The sequence below is a fragment of the Rhinolophus sinicus genome, linkage group LG03 (genome assembly GCF_036562045.2).
Source record: "Rhinolophus sinicus isolate RSC01 linkage group LG03, ASM3656204v1, whole genome shotgun sequence".
NCBI lineage: Eukaryota > Metazoa > Chordata > Mammalia > Chiroptera > Rhinolophidae > Rhinolophus > Rhinolophus sinicus.
The window spans coordinates 49,946,560-49,969,062 of NC_133753.1; the positions used below are offsets into that span (position 1 = coordinate 49,946,560).

The 22,503-nt window shown below is 45.9% G+C and overlaps 1 protein-coding gene and 1 long non-coding RNA gene across 3 annotated transcripts in view; one reads left to right on the plus strand and one right to left on the minus strand.

Annotated features, from left to right (window-relative positions):
- Nucleotides 1-1,005: 1,005 nt before the first annotated feature.
- On the minus strand, nucleotides 1,006-4,134 carry FOXB1 (forkhead box B1). Its single transcript, XM_019732212.2, has 2 exons — nucleotides 3,727-4,134; nucleotides 1,006-3,468 (listed from the first exon to the last, which is right to left on the minus strand). The coding sequence occupies exon 2, from the start codon at nucleotides 3,413-3,415 to the stop codon at nucleotides 2,438-2,440; it is 978 nt and encodes a 325-aa protein (XP_019587771.1). The 5' UTR covers nucleotides 3,416-3,468; nucleotides 3,727-4,134; the 3' UTR covers nucleotides 1,006-2,437.
- Nucleotides 4,135-4,225: 91 nt separating this feature from the next.
- The window catches only part of LOC109447651 (uncharacterized), a 225,395-nt gene continuing 207,117 nt past the window's right edge, over nucleotides 4,226-22,503 (plus strand). For both annotated transcript variants that reach the window (XR_012494741.1, XR_012494742.1), the window contains exon 1: nucleotides 4,226-4,470. This is a non-coding gene — a long non-coding RNA (uncharacterized LOC109447651). The remainder of the gene's footprint in view (nucleotides 4,471-22,503) is intronic.

The following is a 22,503-nucleotide window of genomic DNA, read 5'->3' on the forward strand; positions in this document are numbered from 1 at the left end:
CTTTGCATTAATCCTAAAATTTTTTTCAGATAACCCTTTAAATATATAAGGGTTGCAGGTGCTAAGGATTCTACTTGTGGAGTATAGTGATCACGATTTCTACTTGGGTTTCCGAGTTGCATACAGGGTCTCCTGTTTAATCATTTTACACAGTAAAGTGTTAATCACCATTTAAGTTTTTCTTTGTCTTGTAACTTCATTAGTTGAATACACCCCTCACTCTGGAAATATTGTGACCCCTTCAATAAAGTTTCAATTGGCCTTGAGCCATAAGTTCTTGGCAAATTTAAATTCTCTGCAAAAATCTGAAGAAAAGCAAATATTTAGTAGAGTCAAGCATTTAAAGTAACTTCATTCATTTCTTTCAAATAAATGCATCAAGCATTATTTTCCCACATGAAGGTGTGAAAAGAAATGTTTAATTCAAGGTGAACAGGTTTCTTTACATGCAAGATGAAATTTTAGGGAAATTCTGAAAAAGAATATTTCAACAACTGCAATAATTTAAAGGAGCAAGGAAATGAACACTCACTCCAAATAAGATGCCTCAGAATATAAGCACTGAGTAAGCAAGTCTGTTTTTACTTTTTGTGTCTCCATGTCCTCTCTCGCTTATTTCCACATAAAACGTACATTTATAGAAGTGCTGTATTTTTTTTGTAAAATGTGTATTTTAAGACAAACAAAATACTTATATAGAGTACTATATTTTTTTCAATTAGTTTTTCTTTCAGCACTACACCTGTGCACCTGATCTATACTAGAAATAGTTTGTTTCCTCTTTCTGCAGAAATATCTTTAAAAGTCAATCTGAATAATTTCTCTCAATCTGCAAGTGCATGAAGAGTTTCGGCTGTTTTAAAAATAAGATAGTAACAAGACAAACTACTCAGACAATGTATTGCAGAAAGCATCTTTGAGAAGCACCACGTCTGTCATTTGTAAAGTTGATTCTTTGCAGCAACTCTTCAAAAACACACAAAACTAAAATTTGAATTTACATATTTTAATGAGAAAATATTATTTGGACTAGGTTCATAATTTAATGTAGACACCTTTTTAAAATTCTTTGTCTTAAAACAGGCATGCTGGGAACAAGGACATCAATATTTAAAATGCCATGCTAATTCTGTACAGGGAGGGAGAAAAATGAAAGGTAAAAATTTTACAGCTCTGATGACACTACAACTTTTTTAACTTAAGCGGGTCACACCGGAACAGCAGTTCGTTTTTTCAGCAAATTACCTAAGACTCTAAAGGAATACAGCAAACAAAAGTGCATTTTACACAGTGTATAATCATTCCTATTCACAAGCATTTACATCTCTTGGCAGCCCTTAGCTTCTTGGAAAAGTTCTTGTAGCAAACAAACAGGACTTGTCCCTGGGAGACCTACCCGGTGACATCTCCTTCATGTTACCAGTTTATCTAAATTCTTCCAGGGTTGCCCTTGATGGTGTCTTAGTCTGGGCTTAGTTCATTTTCTTTTCCTTCCAACTATAAAATAAATAGCTAAAAATGTCTCTAAGTAATCGGAAAGTTAACATCCCAATTAACTTTCCCATCCCACCTTCCCTCCCCTAAACGTGGCCAGAAATGAAGAGTAAACATTCACATTACAACAGGTAAAGTGGGCTTTGCCCGCTAGCCCGCCAAGCAATAGATTCAAGTTCACTGTTTACATTTTACCGGGCGCTTTGTAAACAATACAAGGTTACTTTTAGTTTTGTTTTGCTTCTGTTGAGGACAAGCCTCCCCTTCCCAGTTTGGCAGCCTCTCACCTAACTCCCAGCTCCTGGAGCCTCTGGCAGGACACAAAACCCAAAACAAAAAACTCGGCAGAAGCCGGGGAAGCAGATTCTCTACTCTGGTAAGCTGCGGTCCGCCCTTCCCCTGCCGGATGGGCGGAGGCCTGTGGGGTAGGAACATTAGTGGTCTTTTTTCGCGGCAGATTTCCAAGACGACAAGAGATCCGGCCCTCCGCTGGGCGGCTGCAGCCCTCAGCGAAGATCTGCTCAAGGAAACCTCTGAGGCGGTTCCTCTGTTGGAATTAACTGCGCTGAGTCCGGAGCCCCACCGATCCCGGCGGAAGGAAGACGCACTGCTCTCGGCGAAGGCGGGAGGCAGGATTTCCCCTGCCTCTTAAATGGGAGGGGGTTTCCGGGGCCCCCGGGATGGGACCGCTTGGCTCAGGTGGCCCCTGCCTTCCCTTCCTGTGGGGGTAGGACAACTCCCACGCGCCTCCAGGCCCATCTGCAAACTTTGTGTTTTGTCTCCTGGGTCCAAAACAAAGTTCTCATGGGGGAGACAGGGTTGACCGAAGGTGAAATGGACAAGTCAGGGTGGCGGTCCCAGGGGAGGGAGGGCAAGACTGGGAGCGGGGGAAGGCGAGTGCGCTGGCAGGGAGGGGAACAAGAGGGTCGGCGGCCGCTGCGGGTCAGTGCACCGCCACTGAGTGCAAGGCGGAGGCCGGGCTGGTGAGCGTTTCGCTGGGAGTGGCGGGGCTGCTTTGGCTGGTGGCTGTTTGCGAGGACGTGGGGCTGAGTGAGGGTGGCGAGTTCGAGAGCAAGGTCGGAATGGGCGCCGGCAGCGCTGGCAGCGCGGGCACTGCGGCGGGCGTGGGCTTAATGGGCACCGGGATGGCGGGCAGCGTCTGGCCGGCTGCGTGGCACAGAGGCTTCAACGGCACGCCATAGGCGCTGTATTCGCCACTAGCCATGGAGATTGGGGTGGCAGAATCGATCATGCCTGCGGAACCGTACACGTGTGGCCAGCCAGTGCCCAGCGAGCTGCCCATGGTAGTCAACTGGTTGGGGAGCGGGTAGGCGGCGGGCACTGGCTGCATGGCGGAGAAGGCCAGCCCCCCTGGCATCTTGTACTCGCGCGCGATGATATTCTCGATGGCGAAAGGATGCTTGAAGCCTGAAGGCTGCGCGACGCCGCCCAGGTTATAGGCGGCGGCCGGCATCTGCGGCAGGTGCGTGCCGGAGGCAGCCAGCGCGCTCAGGCGCAGCTTGGCCTGCTGCTGTAGATACTGCGCAGCATCGGCGGGCTTGCTGGGCGCCAGGTGGTCTGACTTGAGCACCTTGAAGCGCTTGCGGCGCCGCAGGAAGCTGCCGTTCTCGAACATGTCCCCGCAGCTGGGGTGCAGCGCCCAGAAGCTGCCCTTGCCTGGCTGGTCTGGCCGCCGCGGGATCTTGATGAAGCAGTCGTTGAAGGAGAGGTTGTGGCGCAGGCTGTTCTGCCAGCGCTGCGTGTTCTCACGGTAGTAGGGGAAGCGGTCCATGATGAACTTGTAGATCTCGCTTAACGGTAGCATCTTCTCCGGTGAGCTCTGGATGGCCATGGCGGTCAGCGAGATGTACGAATAGGGCGGCTTCTGGTCGCTGTACGTGTTGCGGCCCGGCCGAGGCATCTTGTTTGCCCCCTGTTTGCTCTGGGTCCGCACGGGCCGGCGGCTGCTCGGATCTGAGAAGGGAAAAAGATAATGGGACGGGGGGCATGGATGCACAGACAGACACCGCGAGATCAACCAGGCCGAGTACAGACTTGGGGGTGGCGCGTAGGGGCTGCGGCGCTGGACCAGGTGGCACCCGCGCTCTTTAGCCAGCAACTTTGCGTGCAGAGTGGGGCGCAGGCAGGGGGGTGGGAGGCGCAAGGGTGGTGTGGAAATATACCGGAACTGGAGCGGGTACCGGGGCAGGGATGCAACCGAGAGCGGCTCACCTCAAAGTTGCTCCAAGTTGCTCGTCCGCATCCGGGATGGAGCTCCTGCTCGCCGCGTCCTTCCTGGCACGCAGCCGGGGCACAGTGTCCCAGCACGGCTGGGCTCCGCAGCTCAGCCTCGCAGCGCCCGGCGCCGCCTGGTCCTCAGCGCCTCTGGCCTTGCGCTCCGCGGGCGGCGGAGCTCGGCTGCGAATTCTCGGCGAGGATGGTGGCGGCGGCGGCCTCGGGGCGCCGGAGAGCGCTGCTGTGGGCTCCGCAGCTCCGCGGAACTAGGTGGCTGCCTCCATGTCCTCCCTCGAACCATCTGATAGTTTTAAGCGGTGACAGGAGCAGAAAAGACCCCTGTAGCGGCGCTTCATTAATGTGCCACTTCTTAGCTATCATATGACAATCGCCTTGGGAGGAGGAGGAAGAGGAGGGGGAGCAGGGGCTGCAGAGGGAGGGGACTGGGCGAGAGGGGAGAGCCTGGCCAGCTCCGGTTTCTTTCACACCTATTTACGTGGACACCTTGGCCAATAGGAATCACTTCTAGCTCAAGACTGGGCGAGGGGGAAGAACCTCGGCCACCGGCGGGGAGCGGGACACGCCGGCCAGGGTGCACGTTGTGAAGGTATGAGGAGGCGGCGGCCGCGGAGCAGGGATTCAGGCGACCACTCATGTTCACAGACCGAGCTGCTGCGCAGATGATGTTTAACATGGAAATTGCTTGGCTGGGGTGTTCTGTTTCCTCCGCATTGTTATCGGGTTTGTATTGTTTGCTAACTTCAGGCACGGCTTTCCCCTTTTCCTGTGCTTGGCATTACCCGGGGCTGGTAGCATGGGTTATTATAATGAAAATACACCCTTCTCCCTCGTCCTGCCTCCCAGAGGCAGGTCAAAGTTTGATTTGACCTTCCTAGGCTGCTGCCTTAGCTCTGCACAGTGGGTGTGTAGCTTTTAAGTGATGGGATTTTAAAAATTCTTATAAAAATATAGTAGGGCAACCCTGTAAGAGCCCAATTTGAACCTAACTATATTGACCACATTTAAAAGAAATTAAAATAACGTATGTGGGCGACTAGGCAGGTCTTCACTTTAAGTCTTCCAGGAATTTGATTAGACACAGGACGAAGGCTCTGCGGCTGTTGGGACAGACCTGAAAAGGGCCCGAGTTTGTCTGACACGCTTTATCACTAGGTGAACCGCAGGATCTCTTGCTTACCCCAGGTGGTTTGAAATTTTAGGAGTTAGGCGTTGCCTGGAAGCTTGCATTTTACAGCCGGAACTTTCTCCCCTCCCCCCTTTTTTGCATAGAAAGAACCTGTTTCGAGTTTGGAGAGTTCAGCAAAAGCTGCCTGCTACCCCACTAAAGCAGCCATACCTTCTAGACTTGCAAAGAACAGGGGAGTTTAACTTTTTTTTTGAGGTAGGAGAGGGCGGGGATTTGCCTCGGGTCACCCTGCCTGCTGAGGGGCGGCAAGCTCCCTTCTGTTCTGATTTGTCTCAGGAGGTTCAATGAGATTATTGTTATTATTATTATTGTCGTTGTCGTCATCAAATTGCAATGAAATAGTGAGTCGACCCCGCCTGCCTGCACGCAGTGTAAGAGTAGACTATAGGAGTTCCCACTGGGTTTTGCATATTCTTCAACCTTTATGGTTTTAAAAAGAAATTTCTTTTACCATGATGTTAAAAACTCAGTACTTACAGCTCACACGGGATCAGTCATCTTCAGTCTAGAAATGTGCGAACTTTTTGTTTCTTTTTGTTTTGAGGAGGAGGAAGTGGTGGTGGTGGGAGAGTTCTGAGGTTTTGATACTTTTCGTGATATTAGAGCATTATTTGTGGAGTTGTTTGGGATTAGTATTTTAAAAAAAAAAATCTTCCAGTGCGCGCGCGCATACACACACACACACACACACACACACACACACACCACCATTAACCAGTTTCAGAGATGGTCAATAACTCACCAAAACGTAACTTAAACACGATGAATTTAGGAGATTAAACAATTTCATTAATATTGAAATGGCTCTCGCGCCTGGGCTGTCTCGCTTGAGATGCAAGCGCACGTTTTTCAATATTAACAGAAGTGCTTGAAGAAAAGAATAATGTCACCTTCCTAATTCGGAAAAAATAACCAGGAGGAAGAGGTGGGGGCGCGAGGGTGGGGGAGGGACGCTGACCTGTCTCTGGGGGCTCAGATGGAGGACAGATAAACTCCGCTGCTGAACCAGCTGGACCCGGTTGGAACCTCTGCCGAGCTTCGGCGGGAAGCAGCGGTATTTGGTGGAGCTGTGTGCGCTTCACCTCCTAAGGAGGTGTGGCATTTCGGGGCTTATTTGGTGCGGCCACGTTTGGCTTCAGGATCCTGGGATGGGAGGAGCTGGGGAGTAGGGTAGCCTGCGGGACCCCTGATGACGAACGGTAGTGAGGGCTTGTGTTACCCAGATGGAAAGGCTTTCCTGCTCCAGAAGGCAGCTGGTGGCCTCGGAGGTCCAAAACACAGGGTGCTCCTATGGACAAGGCAGGAGCGCTCCTGGGAAGGAGCATCGAAGTCCCTACGGACTTTTAGGATCCTCTTAGCAAATATGTGCATACTAATATATAGAGTTTAGATAAAATATTTAAAATGGTTGGTTTCGGGATATGGAATTATAGGAGTGAAAGATTTCTGTTCCCCCAGTGACAGCTAGGAAGATTCTTTTCTCTTGAGTGTGTGTGTGCGCGCTACCGCTTTCGCGCTTGTTGAGGGTGGGGGATGGCAAGAGAAAGGTTTTCTTGTTTTAACAATTGGCATTTTGTTGTCTTGAAAGGGACCTTTGTTTAGCTGTCGAAATCATTGCTTGGAGTAAACAGAAGATTAAATTATAAGAGTGGAAACGTTTGGGTTAAAAAACAAAAAGCCAAGTTTAATAAATCTTTGTCCATTTCTCTGGGAAAGTTGTCATCACCAAGTTTGGGAGATGTGAGGATACAAGTAGGAATTCGTGCTTGAGGAATCTTCAAAGTTTGGCCAGGGTGAGGATGGGAGGTGAGGTTCATTGCCTACGCCCAGGGCTAATTAAGGAAATCGAACCCGGTAGCACAAGTTTGCCTTGATGGGGGTGAGGAGTTGTGAGATGCACATTTAAAACGTGTCCTTGGCTACAACATTGTGTTTTGATTCCTACTGAAGATCCGCAAAGCCCAGGGGAAGAGGGAGGAGGATTTGCATGCTATTTACAGCGTTTTAAGACTGGTATTATGGCGAAGGGGGTGAAGGGGGGAGAAGAAGCACTTTCCAGAAATCTTGAAAAGTGCATCAGAGTCTATTGTACAGAACCCAAAACAAACAGAAGCTTTGGGGAGGGGGGCACATCCGACCCGGAGGCTTAGGGAGTTGTTGGGAAAACTGTATAAAATACACATAAGTCAATTATACCCATGTGTAAACCAAATGGAAATCTCTTTCGCGCAATAGCCATTCATCGCCTCCGCGGAGCCCACCACCGACCACCTTTCTGCTTGGAGAGTTTGCAATAGCCTCTTTTCCCACAAGCTGGACCACACACGGCTACAGATTTCGTAATAATTTATGCTAATTTCCCTCCATAAATCCACAATTCGCTTCAGTGGCACCCGGGCTGCTGAGGGAGTAAAAAGGAGACAGAGAGGTGACAAATACAATATTGATTTTGATTCCTTCTGTTGTCAAGCAGGTGTATATGTGTGCGTGAACGGTGGGGCTGGCGTTTGGGGGCGGGGGCTGTAGGAGAGGAAAACCTTGCCGAGCCCGGCCTGCCCCTCTATCCACACTCCAGAAAGTAACGCACCCTGGTTTGTTAATATTTACCAAACACCAACGGGAGGTGGAGGGAAAGTACCCGGCAGCTTCCGAAGGTTTCCTAGGCGCCAAAAACAATACCCGCCTTCCCCACTTGGAAAGTGAACTCTGAGCTGCCTGGAGCGTTTCGACTAAGCCTTCCTTGGCCCCCCTCCTCCTCCTGTGGCGCTCCTCGCCCTTCCCTCCCTCTCCGCGAGTCTCTCCCCGCCCCCAGTCCGAGTCTCTGCTCCCTCTCCTCTTTACCCTTCCTTACTGCACCCTTCTCCCTCATTTCCGTTGGCTTCGCCTCCCCCCCCCCCCCCCCCCCGCCGCCTTCCAATTTTTCCATCTTCTCTAGCAAATGGGCTGTGAAATGTGCCGGCGGTTGGGGGAGAGGTGGAGGGCTGGTGCGGCGATTTCAGGTTTTAGGGTCTCCTTCGGCCCGCCCCACCTTTCCAGGCCGCCTCCCTCATTTGCCCAAGTTCTCCGCTCCCTCTGGGAACCCGCGCTAACGCACCGCGCTGCTTTGTCCCATCAGTCATTCTTCACCAAATCTGCATTTTGGTGGCGTGAAACGACTTAGCTTTCCTTTCAAAAGGATTTTGTTCCCGGGGCATTCAGCACTAAAACAAACTCCCTCAGCCTGTCAGCGGTCAATTAAAAAAAAAAAATTGTCGTTCTGAGTGTCCTGGGGGGTGTTTGTCCCCGGAATCTGTGCGCCTCAGCCACCAAGCACCCCCACCTGCCACAGCCTGGCTCTAAGTTCTGCAGGTGGGGACTAGAGTGAACCTGCTCAATGAGTTCGCTCAACCTGGGGCCACGAGAACCAACGATCTTGCGGGTTCATGGGCCTCAGAGACCCGCACCCAGTTGGGCACCTCATTAGGGGAAACCCAGGGACCATGACTCTCCCCCGAGTGCCCTGGGAGTTTGATTCCGCACTGCCTGGCCACTTCAACCGAGTCTGGCGGGAAATCCTCCTACCCAAAGAAGAGAGGCAGGGGAGGAGACACATTGTGTTCTGGTGCCAAGGGCCAACAGGCAGTGAAATGACTCTGCTCCCCCCCTCCCACAAACACACCTCTTTGCCATCGCCCCCCACTCCCACACCCGTGCACTAGGCCCCAAAGTAGCACACCTGTTTTTCCCAACTAGTAGGAAAGAATGTCTGCCAAGGAATTTGGAACCATGTATTTCATTGGTTGGTGACTGGGTTACATGGGATTTGGACCTTAGTTCATAACAGGGAGGTTGGAAAGAAACTTTTGATGAGTATGTTGTCTAAAATCAATTCCCTCCCTGTCCAATCTTGCTGGGTTCTAAGAAAGGCAAGAGTCTCCACCACCTGCTCAGTCTTCTCTCTCATCCAAACTGGGGGGGGGGGGGGGTTAAATTCAGCGGTGTCCCCTTCTTAGTCCCTGTCACCTGGTAAGGCCTGGTAAGACCTCTGATTGTGGCACCTTGTAGTTAAAACCTAGGTTTTCCTTGGGTTTGGGAGACAAGGTGTGGCAACACCTCACCCCTTTAGAAGTATTTTTCCTAGCAGCTGCTGCAATTTGCAGAGTAAAGAAGGCTCAGTTTTCCCTCCACCTCAAGCACAAAACAAACAGTAGCCAGTGTTAAAAGCCAGGTTCTGCTAGACTTCCATCCTCAAGAGGTGCTACCCCCACCTGTAGTGAACAGGCAATTTCAGTGCCTGTGAAAACTCTTGCCCTGCTGGCCACAATACCCTCTCTTTCGAATCAGTGTGCTAAATACCATTTGGTTTTTGCTTGCTGTGATTTGCTCTGAGATTTCAAGCCTTAGTTTCCAAATCCTAGTCCTCCTTTGCATGAACGATTGCATAGCTTTAAATTGAGCATTACCAAACCTACAAATGTATTTGTCTAAAAAGTTATTTGCAAAAGGTTGGTGGAAGGATTTTTGTTGTGGTTGCTAAACCCTCACCATAAGTTTTGCTCTGCACTGTGCGAAATCGAAGAAGCAATTCAATTCTATTATTATTATTGGAGGAAATATTGCTAAAGCCACCTTGGTATTGAAGGGATTAACTTGCTTTTCTCCCAGCCCCTAACTCTGGGGTTAAGACAGCAGTAGATCAACTGTATAATGTGTGCACTGTTCGCTCATTTGTACATGCAGAACAAAGGTTGGACTAAGCCAAATTGCATTGCACTTGTGAACCGAGTCCCGATGTGAAGTATCTTTTACAGCGGGGGGAATGAGAACAATTTCGTGTATGTCTAAAAGGGAATAACAAAGCCACTTTCTCGAGCATCTCAAAGTGAAGTAGCGAGGCGTGACATTCCCAGGGTGAGGAGGGACAAAAGCAGGGTCAGGGGGATGAAAAAGAGAATCAAACAGCCACTTTCACATGTCTGCCCTCAACTGCTGCACCTCTCCATAATAGGAAACAAATGTTGTAAAAGGGGGGATTGCTCCCATTCATTCAAAATAGCAAATGATAGCTAAACAACATTGTCAAAACTGAATCAACTTCTGTGCAGTACCACCCAGAAAAAGGTATTGTGTTTTGTTTAATAGCGGGGTGGAGCAAGGGGTCTTTTTAAAAATTTTTTTTTAAGAGGAGAGGGAGAGAAAATCACCCTATACTTTTCATATTAATTTTCTTTGTCAGGAATTAGTTTGCTCAGATCTTGAGGGGGAAATCAGTATCTCTGGCTATGCACCCACTCTTAAAAGGTTATGTTTGCAGGAATTTGGGCAATGCAGGAACAGGAAGACGATTTTTAGCTTTCTAAAGTGTTTCTAAGCTGCCAATAAGTGGGAAAACTGTTTTAATCTCCTTTGAATGTGTTATCCAGAAAAAATAAGATGATGGTTGCAATAGGATATTAGGGTAAATCCTGTACAGTAGACTAAATGTACTTTGCTCATAAATTGGAATAAAATCGATTCTGGGAAGAACTGCAGACATGTGAAATGGAGAATATTTTGCATCCATAATATTTGTTGGTGCACTCTGCCGTTTTGTTACGAAACCGGATAACCTGTAGGTGTCCAGCCTTAAAACCCCGTGCTTCTGCTTTGTTTGTTCAGGCTGACAAGGCAGAGAGCTTAACCCGGTGGACGTGTGCTTATGTGTTTTCTTAATGGCAGAACCAGGTTTTGCTGAAGAGCACAGCAGCCTTTAGATATAACTCGCTGTTTCTGGGAAGGTTAAAACTATTTGATCTCTCTCTCTCTGTCTCTGTCTCTCTGTCTGTCTCTCTCTCTCTCTCTCGTTTTTTTTCTTTTCTTTTTCTTTCTTTCTTTTTTTTTTTTTTGTCTCCATGCTTCCCCCGCTGAGCTGCCACCCACAAAGCGGGTTTGAAAAAGAAAGAAAAGAAAGCAAGCGGCTGATCCTTACTGGCCTCCCCCAACGAAGAATGGCTAGGAGGCGGGGACTGGAGGGGCCTGCAGGGCAGCCCCACGCTCGCCGCCCCTGGGCGGCGAGGTCCTTCCGCTCAGGCGGGTCTCACCTGGGACTAGGGCTTGGTTTAGCTTGTCCCCACGCGGGGTGCCAACCTCTCGCTGCGCGCCCTGGTCCTTCGCAGCGCCCCTGCTTCGGGCGTTGAATTTGCTCACTCTTGGTGAGTTGCTATTGACAAGCTTTAGGGGGAAAGCAGGTTGCCCCGAGGGCTTACTGACGCCCCCACAAACAGATCCACCGCCCTCTGCGTTCCTTTATGTTTGCTTCCTTCTTTCCTCTCCCTCTCTCACATTCTGGTTTCAATTTCTGCAGCGGTGTGAACACCAGATTTTAGGTCCGTAAACAAACTAGCTACCTTCCCAGCAATGCAGAATGTCCGAATCCGCAGTGCATTTCCTTTTGTACCCAACTCGCCCAACCTAAAGAGATGGAGAAAGGGAGGAGGGAGGGCGGAAGGAAACAGAAAACTCAAGCATCCCCACCCTCCACCCCCATCACCCGCACGCCTCGGCGGTGTAACGGGAGCCCGTGATGAGTGGGTGGCTCAGGAGAGTGGAATAAATCATTAACTACCCTTCATAGCATCCGTGCAGTTTTAGGAGACTTTGGAACTTCTGATTGTGACTGACATCGCTCACCGCCCCCATATCAGTGACTTTAGTAAGCAACTCCTCACTTCCTCATTTATTTAATATTTTTATTTGGTTAGAATTTTTGAAATAGATATGTATATATTTAAAATAAATATTAAGTCGGCACTGCCATTGTATCCCCTTAAAGTGCTCCCTCCTCGCAATCTTTCGGGTAAATCCAGAACCTCGGAGCATTTAGTACTTCCAAAAAGACTGGTCCCGCAGGTGATTTTCTTTGGAGCGATCACCATTTGTTTGTGGTTGCCATAGCGATTTGATTGGCGGAGCCGTTGGCTTTCCGTCACTGAGGTAGGCTGTGGGCGCGCCGGCCTTAAGAAAACCTCTTACCTCTCACTTCACCCCACCCAGCCCTCAAGCAGTTTGAGTTCGTAGTCTTTAGCGCTCCTGAATCCCCGGAGCTTGGGGAGGCGATTGATCTTTACGTTCCGTCCGTTCATCCTCTTGTCACCTACTTTTCTTTAATTGAAAACAAAAGCTACACACAAACAGGGTAAAATAGATGAGCCATACAGCACGATTCAGATGCTCCCCCCCCCCCCCCCCCACACGTCTTTTACTCCTTTCCGGAAAGACAGGGAGCCTTGGGCCTCATAGGTTCCCCAGATCTTCCTTCGGTCATTATGAGCAACTTCGATTTTCCTTCGCGTCCGGATCCCCGCGACCTGTTGAAGACGCCGAGTCGCGGCGCGCCAAGCTCCGCGTCTAAATTGGTTATGTAAACTGCTTGTGTATTTCACATTATCATCCCGCTGTCTGGAGGCAATGTAGATTTTCTAAAGATCTAATGAATAAACAACCAGCAACTGCTGGCGGTGTAATTTACATTGTTAATGCCTACATGTGTATAATAAATATGCATTTGTATGTCTTCAAATAAACTCTTTTTAGTTTCTAACCTGTGGTGTGTTTTTTTTTTTTCAAAAAAGAAGCAAGGGGTGGGGGGACCTCGTTTTCCCTAAGAACAAGAGTTATTTCACTTGCGTGGATCTAGTGAAAATGGATCTATCGTGGAGCCCACATGTAGGGTCTGCAGCCCGGCTGTCCCTCCCACCCTACGAGGAAAGCTTGGCTGGATGAACCTGCGCACTGGCCTCGTTAAGTAAGGGAGAACGCGCCCAGGAACCGAGGGGCGCGGTTTTGGGGGCCGCAGCGCTTCTCGAGGGAGTGGGAACCGGAAGAGAAGGGACAGCATCCACAGAATCTGGGTACTCTTCCCCCCGAGCTATCGCCCTCCCCCAAAGAGAAGTCCCAGGGGCTTCTCTCAATCGCAGCTTGGGTTGGGAGAATCGGGGCTGCTGTGGCTTCGACCACCTCTGGGAAGAGTACCCGGGGAATTTTTCTACCGACGACGTTTCCCCACGCGCCTCTGTAGACAGCATTTCGGACCAGCCTGGGGGGGCTGCAGGGAGGAAAGAGAGGGCTCGGGATCGGGGTGCTACACTATGCCCTATCGGCCACTTCCTCCGGTACGGCAGCCTCTCGGAGGGCAGCAGGAACACGGCAGCTCCTGGGAGAAACCGCCTTCAGAGCCGCGGGGTTCGGACCCAGCCTAGCTGCTGTTTTCAGAAGTCGAACGCCCTCCCTGCACGTCCCGCGCTGCTTATTTCAGGCCCGGCGCCGACGTTTGATATCTCTCCCCTCCACCAACCAGGTGCCACTTTCTTAGCGCGCTTGAAGGCAAATGTCTCATCTTTTCCCGTACTGGATATGGAATACATTATTTTAATTAAGTCTATGGCGACTTACTTTCCTCTGAGATCTATTCCACGGTGCAATTAGGAACGTATTGGTGCTGGTTATATGAATATTCAGGAGCGTGTCAATTAATTAGCAGACAGAGGAATCTCATTATGGTGCTCAAAACCCTTTTAGTGTTAAGCAGAATTAAGGGAGTATTTGGTAATGCGCTGGATTAGTGAATATTTTACTGTGCACTCATTTAACTTCATTATCATAGCACTTACACTACTCTCTGATTTTATTAATTAAACTGCTCATTAATTTGTCCAAAAAAAGATGAAAGTTTTAATGTGCCGCCCAGTAACTTGGAAAGTAAACTTTCGCCCGCTTGGGTCTTCGCTGCCGGCCAGAAGAGGATAACTAGATAGCGGCTTGCACAGCCGGAGATAGAAGCGCGATTCCCCACTCCCTCCACCCTGCAGTTTCAGGGAGCGCAGTGACCTGGCTTCCCGCACTCGGGGAGCAGCGGAAGGTCTGGGAGGAAGGGCAGCGACCGGACACCTTTCGCTTTTTGCCTCCCGGGATGGCTTGGAAATGAATCGTCCTTCAGGACTCAAAAAAAAAGAAAGAAAAGAAAAAAAAAGAAAGAAAGCCTTTCGCACTTTCACCGGAATGCGGGTGACTGGGCGCGGAGCGATTTGTTCAGGGACGTGGAAAGTGTCCTGACTCTTACGGTCCGCGTGCCTGGACGCCTCACCTCCAAGCCCTAAGGCTCGCTGTTTCCCAAAGGCTTGCGCAAAATGCACTTGGTGGGGTCAGCATCTACAACGCCCCCTAAGGGCCTGCTGAGCGCAGCAGCCACGTCCCCGGACGCTTGAGGCCTCTGCGGGAGTACCCTGCCCTAGACCTGGGCCACCTCTGAGGCATAATCTGGGTTTGTGCCCACGTGGGGCTCACGCCCACCTGCACCTCCCCCACCCTACCCTGAAAGGTTAGAAAGACAAATATTAAAATTACTTGCACAAAGGGAACTGCTAAAGAGATCCCAAATTAATATGCATGTAAAATTAATTAGTTGCATTTCGTGACATCAAAATAAGTACCTGGGAAACAGAACACCTTCTGGGCATTGGGAACATATGCTGGAATTAGAGTTAATTGACTAATTACATAAATTAGGCATTAATTTTGCAACACATCAAGTATAAAAGATATCTCAATTAATTGTGCATAAATTACCAGGTGAAACGGGGCGGCGGTCCAGCCAGGATCCAGGTTCTCCGATCTCTCTGTTCGTTAGGGCCCTAAACCTAGACGCTCAGGTTGCCACAGGCTGGAGGATGAGCAGAGACCCAGATTTGCGCGAGAGTCCCCGCCCCCGCGCAGGCTGATGACCCCGGGCAATCGTTAATGCGAAGGGAACTACCCCACTCATTAAAATCAATTACGTGCAGTTAGACTGATCAGCTTTTGTTGGAAAGAAGCGCAGCAGACCCCCTTTTACTAATGCTAATACCACCACCACCCCCGTCCATTTTAGCTGGTCCTGTAGACATCTGGGGGCCCTCGCTGAGTGCGTCCCGCAGTCCTGTGCACTCATTTAACTTATCGTAGCACTTCCTGGTCCTCAGTTTCCCTCGATGAGGAGGTTAATTTTTCTGGATTTGACGTCAGCTCTGGGCCACTTTCGATCTATCTAGCCATGCTGGACGCCTGCTTTCTCTTGTTCTGCATCCTTGTGGGCTCCCCACCACTCCTCACCCAGTAATCCAACTTGGAGGAGTGACGCCAAGTGATTTGATTCTCTTGGGTTTTGAAGTGGGTGTAAATTAACCTCCGGGATGTAAAATCTAGGTAAATAAACCCATACATTCTCCTAGAGGACTGGTTTGTCAGCGTCCCCAATTCCGCCTCTCACCCCTCCCCCATATGATTACTTTCTTATGGATGAAAGATCAGAATGGATATAGCATAGGTGTTCAGTTTAATTGGAGGTCCCTGCTCCAGGGAATACACTAGGAATTTTCCCTCAACGAACCACCAAATGTAACATTTATTTTGCCTTTCAAACAGCTTATTGTTGGCAAAATATTAACGATCTTGGCAGCAAGTTTCCCCTATGTTCTTTTCTACACATTTTAAGTGAAAGAAAAAGGTGTCCCAAAGGAAAAGGGTTATTTGGGCAATGGATAAAGTGCCACCTCCAAACCCTAGTTTCAACAACTCTCATAAGCATTCCTCACATAAATTACCACCAATTACAACACAGTTTGGTTCTGTTGCTCTAGTGGAACGTTACTAATGGAGATTTCTCAGCACCTTGAGCTGTGGTCCTGTGCCTGGTCGTTTGTGGAAGTATCTGATGTCACAGACCTGGGCCATACCCCCAGGATCCTTCAGTTGTAATAATTCTCTTCTTTTTGCCAAAGCAAACAGAATGAAAGGAAATCCTGAGAAACCCTTTATCATCTGCTTATATATATCTTCATCAAGGTGCCTCGGTGACCTTAGAATATAATCCTCACTGCTGATGGGCTAAAGCAATCGATGAATTCCTGAGTTTACTGAGACAAACATTCATTTTGATGTAGAGGTTTCCTGCAGTAGTAGCCAGATGCTGAAGGTACTTGAGGGAGATGTTGACAAGTGGGTAATTGTCAGCAGAACTGAAACAGATACTTTGTTTACAGTTGAGCATGATTAATTAAGAGTAAATAAAACAGCACTTTATAAAATCCAAGTTCAAAAAAGGCTGTATATCTCTAGGAATACAAAAGTGGACTTAACATACAAGGTCTAGTTTAGCCAGACCCTTGAAGCAGCAGCTGGCAGAAGTGTGGATCAGAAGTAGATACACTTTATTACTTTCCAGCTAATCTACTTAAAAAAAAAAATTTTGTGTGTGTGCCAAATTTATAGAACTGGATTAGAAACATTTTTCTCCTAATTAGCTGAAATTTAAATTTCTTTTATTAAAAGATTATTCTTCCTCCCTCCATTCTTCCTTTAAAATGTGAAACTCACTTAATGGGAAATAATTTTCAGAGAGAGCCAGATGTAATAAACCCGAACCGATGTTGTCAAACGAGGTTATTAAATGCCACTGTGATTCTTCAGTTTGCAAGAGAGCGTTTCTATTCCCTGTGGCTCTAATAAATTGCAGAGGCCAGACTTTAGTAAACATCTGATTGTCCAACATAATAAATTTTAATGGAACAGGAAATATGTCTTTCTTTCAAAGCAGTGTGAGTTGTGTACACAAAGATGTTTTTCGTTTGTTCATTTTTTGGCCTCTATCCTGCTAGACGAGAGAAGACAAGGCCAACACCTTCCTAACAAACTTTGCTAATCATATTTGTGCGGATTAGTGCTGCAGACATGCCAATCAATTCCTTTGGACAGATGCCTTGGATGGATTGATCTACAGCTAACTGGACAGTCTTCGTATTGTAATATAATGCCCAATGAAGTTCAAAATAATGAGCCGAAGGCAGTTAGAAATAATTTTGGATCACTAACAAGTTAGTTAAATTCAGTGCTGTTGTCCTACTGTAAGCATGGACAGAGAAACAAACCAGGCAAATGACATGCAAACCAGGCAATAACATGCAAACCAGGACTTGGTTTGGGTTGTTAGGAAAGAGCTTTCTCTTGAGACTTCGTGCAGTTGAGAACTTTCTCTAGGAGCTTCTGAGACAAAACCAAAAGCAGAGGTGAGGGAGAAGGAGAGGGAAGAGGAAAGAGGGAGTGGGAGAGGGAGAGAAAACGAGGAGGAGAGAGATGGAACCTTCTTTTTGTGTGAGCCATGGACTTTTTGTGAACCAGTACTTTTTCTTTTCCCTTAAACCTGTTTGAGCTAAGTTCTTAAGGGGTCATGGCTAATATACTTTAACTATTGTCATGAAACCCCAGCAGCTTTCACACTAAAAATCTTGCCTATTCTTTCCATTTTTTTCTCACTAGGAGGAGCAACTCATGACAGGCCAACTGGATAGCTCTTGGGCTTTGGGTCCCAAGGAATTTCATTTCCTTCCCTGATGATTGTATTGGTTTGATGATTGTAAACTTGTGGGGATACTTATCAAAGCTTTTAGAGCCTACCAGTCTTAGGATGAGGAGCTAAAGGAATTTCTCCATCAGCATATTCCTAAACCTTTAAGCAATCTTAGAAGTCAGGCAGCTTGCCTTCCCTCTCTCCCTCCCTCTTTTCTTTCCTCATATTCTCTTTCTCCCTTCTTCCTTTCCTTCTGTCCATAAGCATTTCTGAGGACTGATTCATTCCTAGGCCATTGAATAGCAAAGCAGGGCCCTGATAAATTAATTCCAGGAGTTTAAATGTCCACCGGTGAAAGAAAATACTCAAGATTAGGCACCCAATTTTCAGATTTGAGTTTTTCCATGTTGGAAGCTCTGCATGATTTCAGTCATTTAAAAACTGCGTTCTTTCTTTTGATCCTCACAATAACCCATAGAGAATGGAATCTATGAATAAAAATGGTTAACAGCCACTGAGAACTTTGAATTAGGCCAGCAGTTCTAAAATTATAGTTCTGGGACCCTGGAGTTCTCTGAGAGGCTTTCATGGGTTCCATGAGGTTAGAGTGAACTTCAAAATAACACTAAGGCATTATTTACCTTTTTTCACTCTTATTCTTTCACTAGTGTACAGTGGATTTTTCCAGAAGTACCGTATGTGCTTTTAAAAACATATCAAACACAGAAACAGACATGAGAATCCAATTGTCTTGTATTAAGCCAGGTATTAAACAGATTTGCAAAAATGTAAAACAATGGTACTATTCTGTTTTTTTTGTTTGTTTGTTTTTAGAAAATACAGTTATTTTTCATAAAAATGAGTTATTCATGTTAACATGTAATGGGTTTATTATCTTTAGATGAATTATTTAAATATTTTTAAATGTTTTCAGTTCCAATACTACAGTAAATGTGTATAGATAGGACTCCGATAAACAAATGCTTTTGGGGTAGGCTCTGCGATCACTCTTGTTTTAAAGATAAGGAAACAAAGGTTGGGAAAGAGCTTAGGAAATTCCAAGTTTCCACAAATAGTTGACTGGGAGCTCAAGGCTCTCTGCTTCCAGAATTTGACATTTGACTTCTATTTTATATTTGAAATTGAAGTATTCCTATTCACGGTTGAAACTGCTAAGACCCAGAGAGGTTATGTGATTTGCCTAAGCTCCTACAGTCAATGATTGAGTTAGGGCTTAAACTGGTTCTTCCCACTAGAGCTGGTGGCCACTGTACCCCCAGTGCCCTTTTCCGAGGTGTGCTAGGAAACTGGCTCTTGAAGGAGAAAAGCCTTCATTCGTAGTATTTGCCAATTTCTGTAGTGTAAATACTCCCACCACAGCTGATTTCAAACCATGACTTGACATCAGGGAAGCAATGAGCACAACTGGCTTTTATCACAACCGGTAAAAGCTAGCTTGAGGATACCATTGCCTCCACCCCATCTCCCATATAATATTGCTCCCTGTTTTTGAAATTGTTTCCAAGTCACCTCAAGACAACCATGATATGGTAGACAATTCCATGATCTTGGACTCAAAAGACTTGGGTTAAACTCCCAGCTCTGCTACTTAACCGACAGAGTAAATTTGGGCAAGTAATTTCATCTCTCAGACTCAGTTTCTGCTTGTGACACAGGGACATTAATATCTGCCCTGCCTGTTTTTCACGGTGTGTGTGTGTGTGTGTGTGTGTGTGTGTGTGTGTGTGTGTGTGTACAGGAAATACATTCATGTATGTGAAATCACTTTGTGAAATGTAAAATGCTGCACAAATGTGAGACACGGTGACTGGATCCATCTGTTCCTTGTTAGGTGTGCCCAGCTCAAAGGCCGCCTCTGAGACACCTTACTCAGGGCCTTTATCCCTGGTAGAACGGATGATTTTCTTGTTACACCCCCGTAATACTTTGTCCATACTGCTACTTCACTGCTCACATTTCATCTCCTGAGTGCTGTTAAATCTCTCTCTCATCAAAGCAGCAGAATGTGATGGTTAAATTCTCAGAATCTAGAGCAGTGCTGTCCAATAAAAATATAGTGTAAGCCACATATGTAATTTTTTAAAAAATATTTAATTGGGGAAGGGGAACAGGACTTTATTGGGGAACAGTGTATACTTCCAGGACTTTTTCCAAGTCAAGTTGTTGTCCTTTCAATCTTAGTTGTGGAGGGGGCAACTCAGCTCCAGGTCCAGTTGCCATTGTTAGTTTCAGGGGGCGCAGCCCACCATCCCTTGTGGGATTCAAACCGGCAACCTTGAGGTTGAGAGCCCACTGGCCCAGGTAGGAATCGAACCTGCAGCCTTCTGCATTAGGAGCACGGAGCTCTAACCGCCTAAGCCACCGGACCAGCCCCTTTATGTATAGCTTTTGATATGTTATATTTTTGTTTTCATTCAGTTGAAAATATTTTTTTAATTTCCCTTATGATTTCTTCTTTGATCCATGTGTTGTTTAGAAGTCTGTTGTTTAATTTTCAATTACTTGGGTATTTCCAGATTTTTAAAAACTCATTTGTAGTTCAAATCCATTGTTGTCAGAAACCACACTTTGTTTGATCTTAATCCTATTATATTTACTGAGACTTTTTAAATGGCATAATATATGGTTTATTCTGGTGAATGTTTCAAGTACACTTGAAAAAACATATTTAGTCTGCTGTTAGATAGAGTGTTCCATTACTGTCAATTAGGTCAATGTGGTGGAGACTGTGGTTCAAGTCTTATATATTCTTCCTGTGGCTTTCTGTTTACTTGTTCTATCATTTACGTACTAAGAGATGAATGTTGAAGTCTCTAAAATTGTGGATTTGTCTATTTCTTCTTTTAATACCATTAGTCTTTAGCTTCATATATGTTGAATTTCTATTTTACTTGTATGCATATTGAGGATTGTTATGCTTTCTTGATTAATTAATCCCTTTATCTGTGAAATGTCTATCTTTATCCCTTGTTTATTCCTTGTTTTGAAGTCTGTGTTATCTGAGGTTTCTTTTTTTTTTAATTTATTGGGATGACAATTGTTAGTAAAATTACATAGATTTCAGGTGTACAATTCTGTATTACATCATCTATAAATCCCATTGTGTGTTCACCACTCAGAGTCAGTTCTCCTTCCATCACCATATATTTGATCCCCTTTACCCTCATCTCCCACCCCCCACCCCCTTACGCTCTGGTAACCACTAAACTATTGTCTGTGTCTATGAGTTTTTGTTTCTCATTTGTTTGTCTTGTTCTTTTGTTGTTTTTGGTTTATATACCACATATCAGTGAAATCACATGGTTCTCTGCTTTTTCTGTCTGACTTATTTCACTTAGCATTATACTCTCAAGATCCATCCATGTTGTCACAAATGTTCCTATATCTTCTTTTCTTACCGCCGAATAGTATTCCATTGTGTATATATACCACAACTTCTTTATCCATTCATCTATTGAAGGACATTTTGGTTGTTCCCATGTCTTGGCCATCATAAACAGAACTGCAATGAACATTGGAGCACACATGTCTTTATGTATAAATGTTTTCAGATTTTTTGGGTAGATACCAAGGAGAGGGATTGCTGGGTCACATGGTAATTCTATTCGTAATTTCTTGAGGAACCTCCACACTGCCTTCCATAACGGCTGCACCAGTCTGCATTCCCACCAATAGTGTATGAGGGTTCCTTTTTCTCCACAGCCTCTCCAACACTAGTTACTATTTGTCTTATTGATGATAGCCATTCTGACTGGGGTGAGGTGATATCTCATTGTGGTTTTTATTTGCATTTCTCTGATGATTAGTGATGTTGAGCATTTTTTCATATGTCTATTTGCCATTTGTATGTCCTCTTTGGAGAAATGTCTCTTCAGGTCTTCTGCCCATTTTTCAATTGGGCTGTTTTTTTGTTGTTGAGTTTCATGAGTTCCTTGTATATTTGGGATATTAGCTCCTTATCGGAAGCACTGTTTGCAAAAATCTTCTCCCATTCAGTTGGTTGCCTCTTTATTTTGTCGATGGTTTCTTTTGCTGTGCAGAAGCTTTTAAGTTTCATATAGTCCCATTCGTTTATTTTAACTTTTACTTCCCTTGCCTTTGGAGTCAAATTCATAAAATGCTCTTTGAACCCAAGGTCCATAAGTTTAGTACCTATGTTTTCTTCTATGCAGTTTATTGTGTCAGGTCTTATGCTTAAGTCTTTGATCCATTTTGAATTAATTTTGGTACATGGTGACAGATAGCAGTCCAGTTTCATTCTTTTGCACGTGGCTATCCAATTCTCCCAGCACCATTTATTGAAGAGGCTGTCTTTTCTCCATTGCATGTTTTTTGCTTCTTTGTCAAAAACTATCTGTCCATATTTATGTGGTTTTATTTCTGGGTTCTCAATTCTATTCCATTGGTCTATGTGTCTGTTTTTCTGCCAATACCATGCTGTTTTGATTATTGTAGCGCTGTAGTACAAGCTAAAGTCAGGGAGTGTGATACCTCCAGTATTGTTCTTTTCTCTTAAGATTGCTTTGGCTATTTGGGGTCTTTTGTGGTTCCAAACAAATCTGATGATTTTTTTGTTCCATTTCTTTAAAAAATGCCATTGGGATTTTGATGGGGATTGCATTAAATCTGTATATTGCTTTGGGTAATATGGCCATTTAAACTATGTTGATTCTTCCAATCCATGAGCACGGAATGTCTTTCCATTTATTTGTGTCTTCTTCAATTTCTTTTAAAAATGTCTTATAGTTTTCAGCATATAGGTCTTTCACATCCTTGGTGAAGTTTATTCCTAGGTATTTTATTCTTTTTGCTGCAATTGCAAAAGGAATTGTGTTTTGTATTTCTTTTTCTGAGATTTCATTGTTTGTATATAGGGATGCAATGGACTTTTGTACGTTGATTTTGTAGCCAGCAACTTTACTGTATTCATTGATTGTTTCTAATAGCTTTTTGGTAGACTCTTTAAGGTTTTCTATATATAGTATCATGTCATCTGCAAAGAGTGATAATTTAACTTCTTCATTCCCAATTTGGATGCCTTCTATTTCTTTCTCTTACCTGATTGCTCTGGCAAGGTCTTCCAACACTATGTTGAAAAGCAGAGGTGATAGGGGACAGCCCTGTCGTGTTCCTGAACGTAGAGCACAGGGTTTCCGTTTTTCACCATTAATTATGAGATTAGCTGAGGGTTTGTCATGTATGGCATTAT

Coding starts and splice junctions, on each gene's coding strand:
- FOXB1 (XM_019732212.2), bottom strand. CDS start 3,415: ATGCCTCGGCCGGGCCGCAACACGTACAGCGACCAGAAGCCGCCCTAT.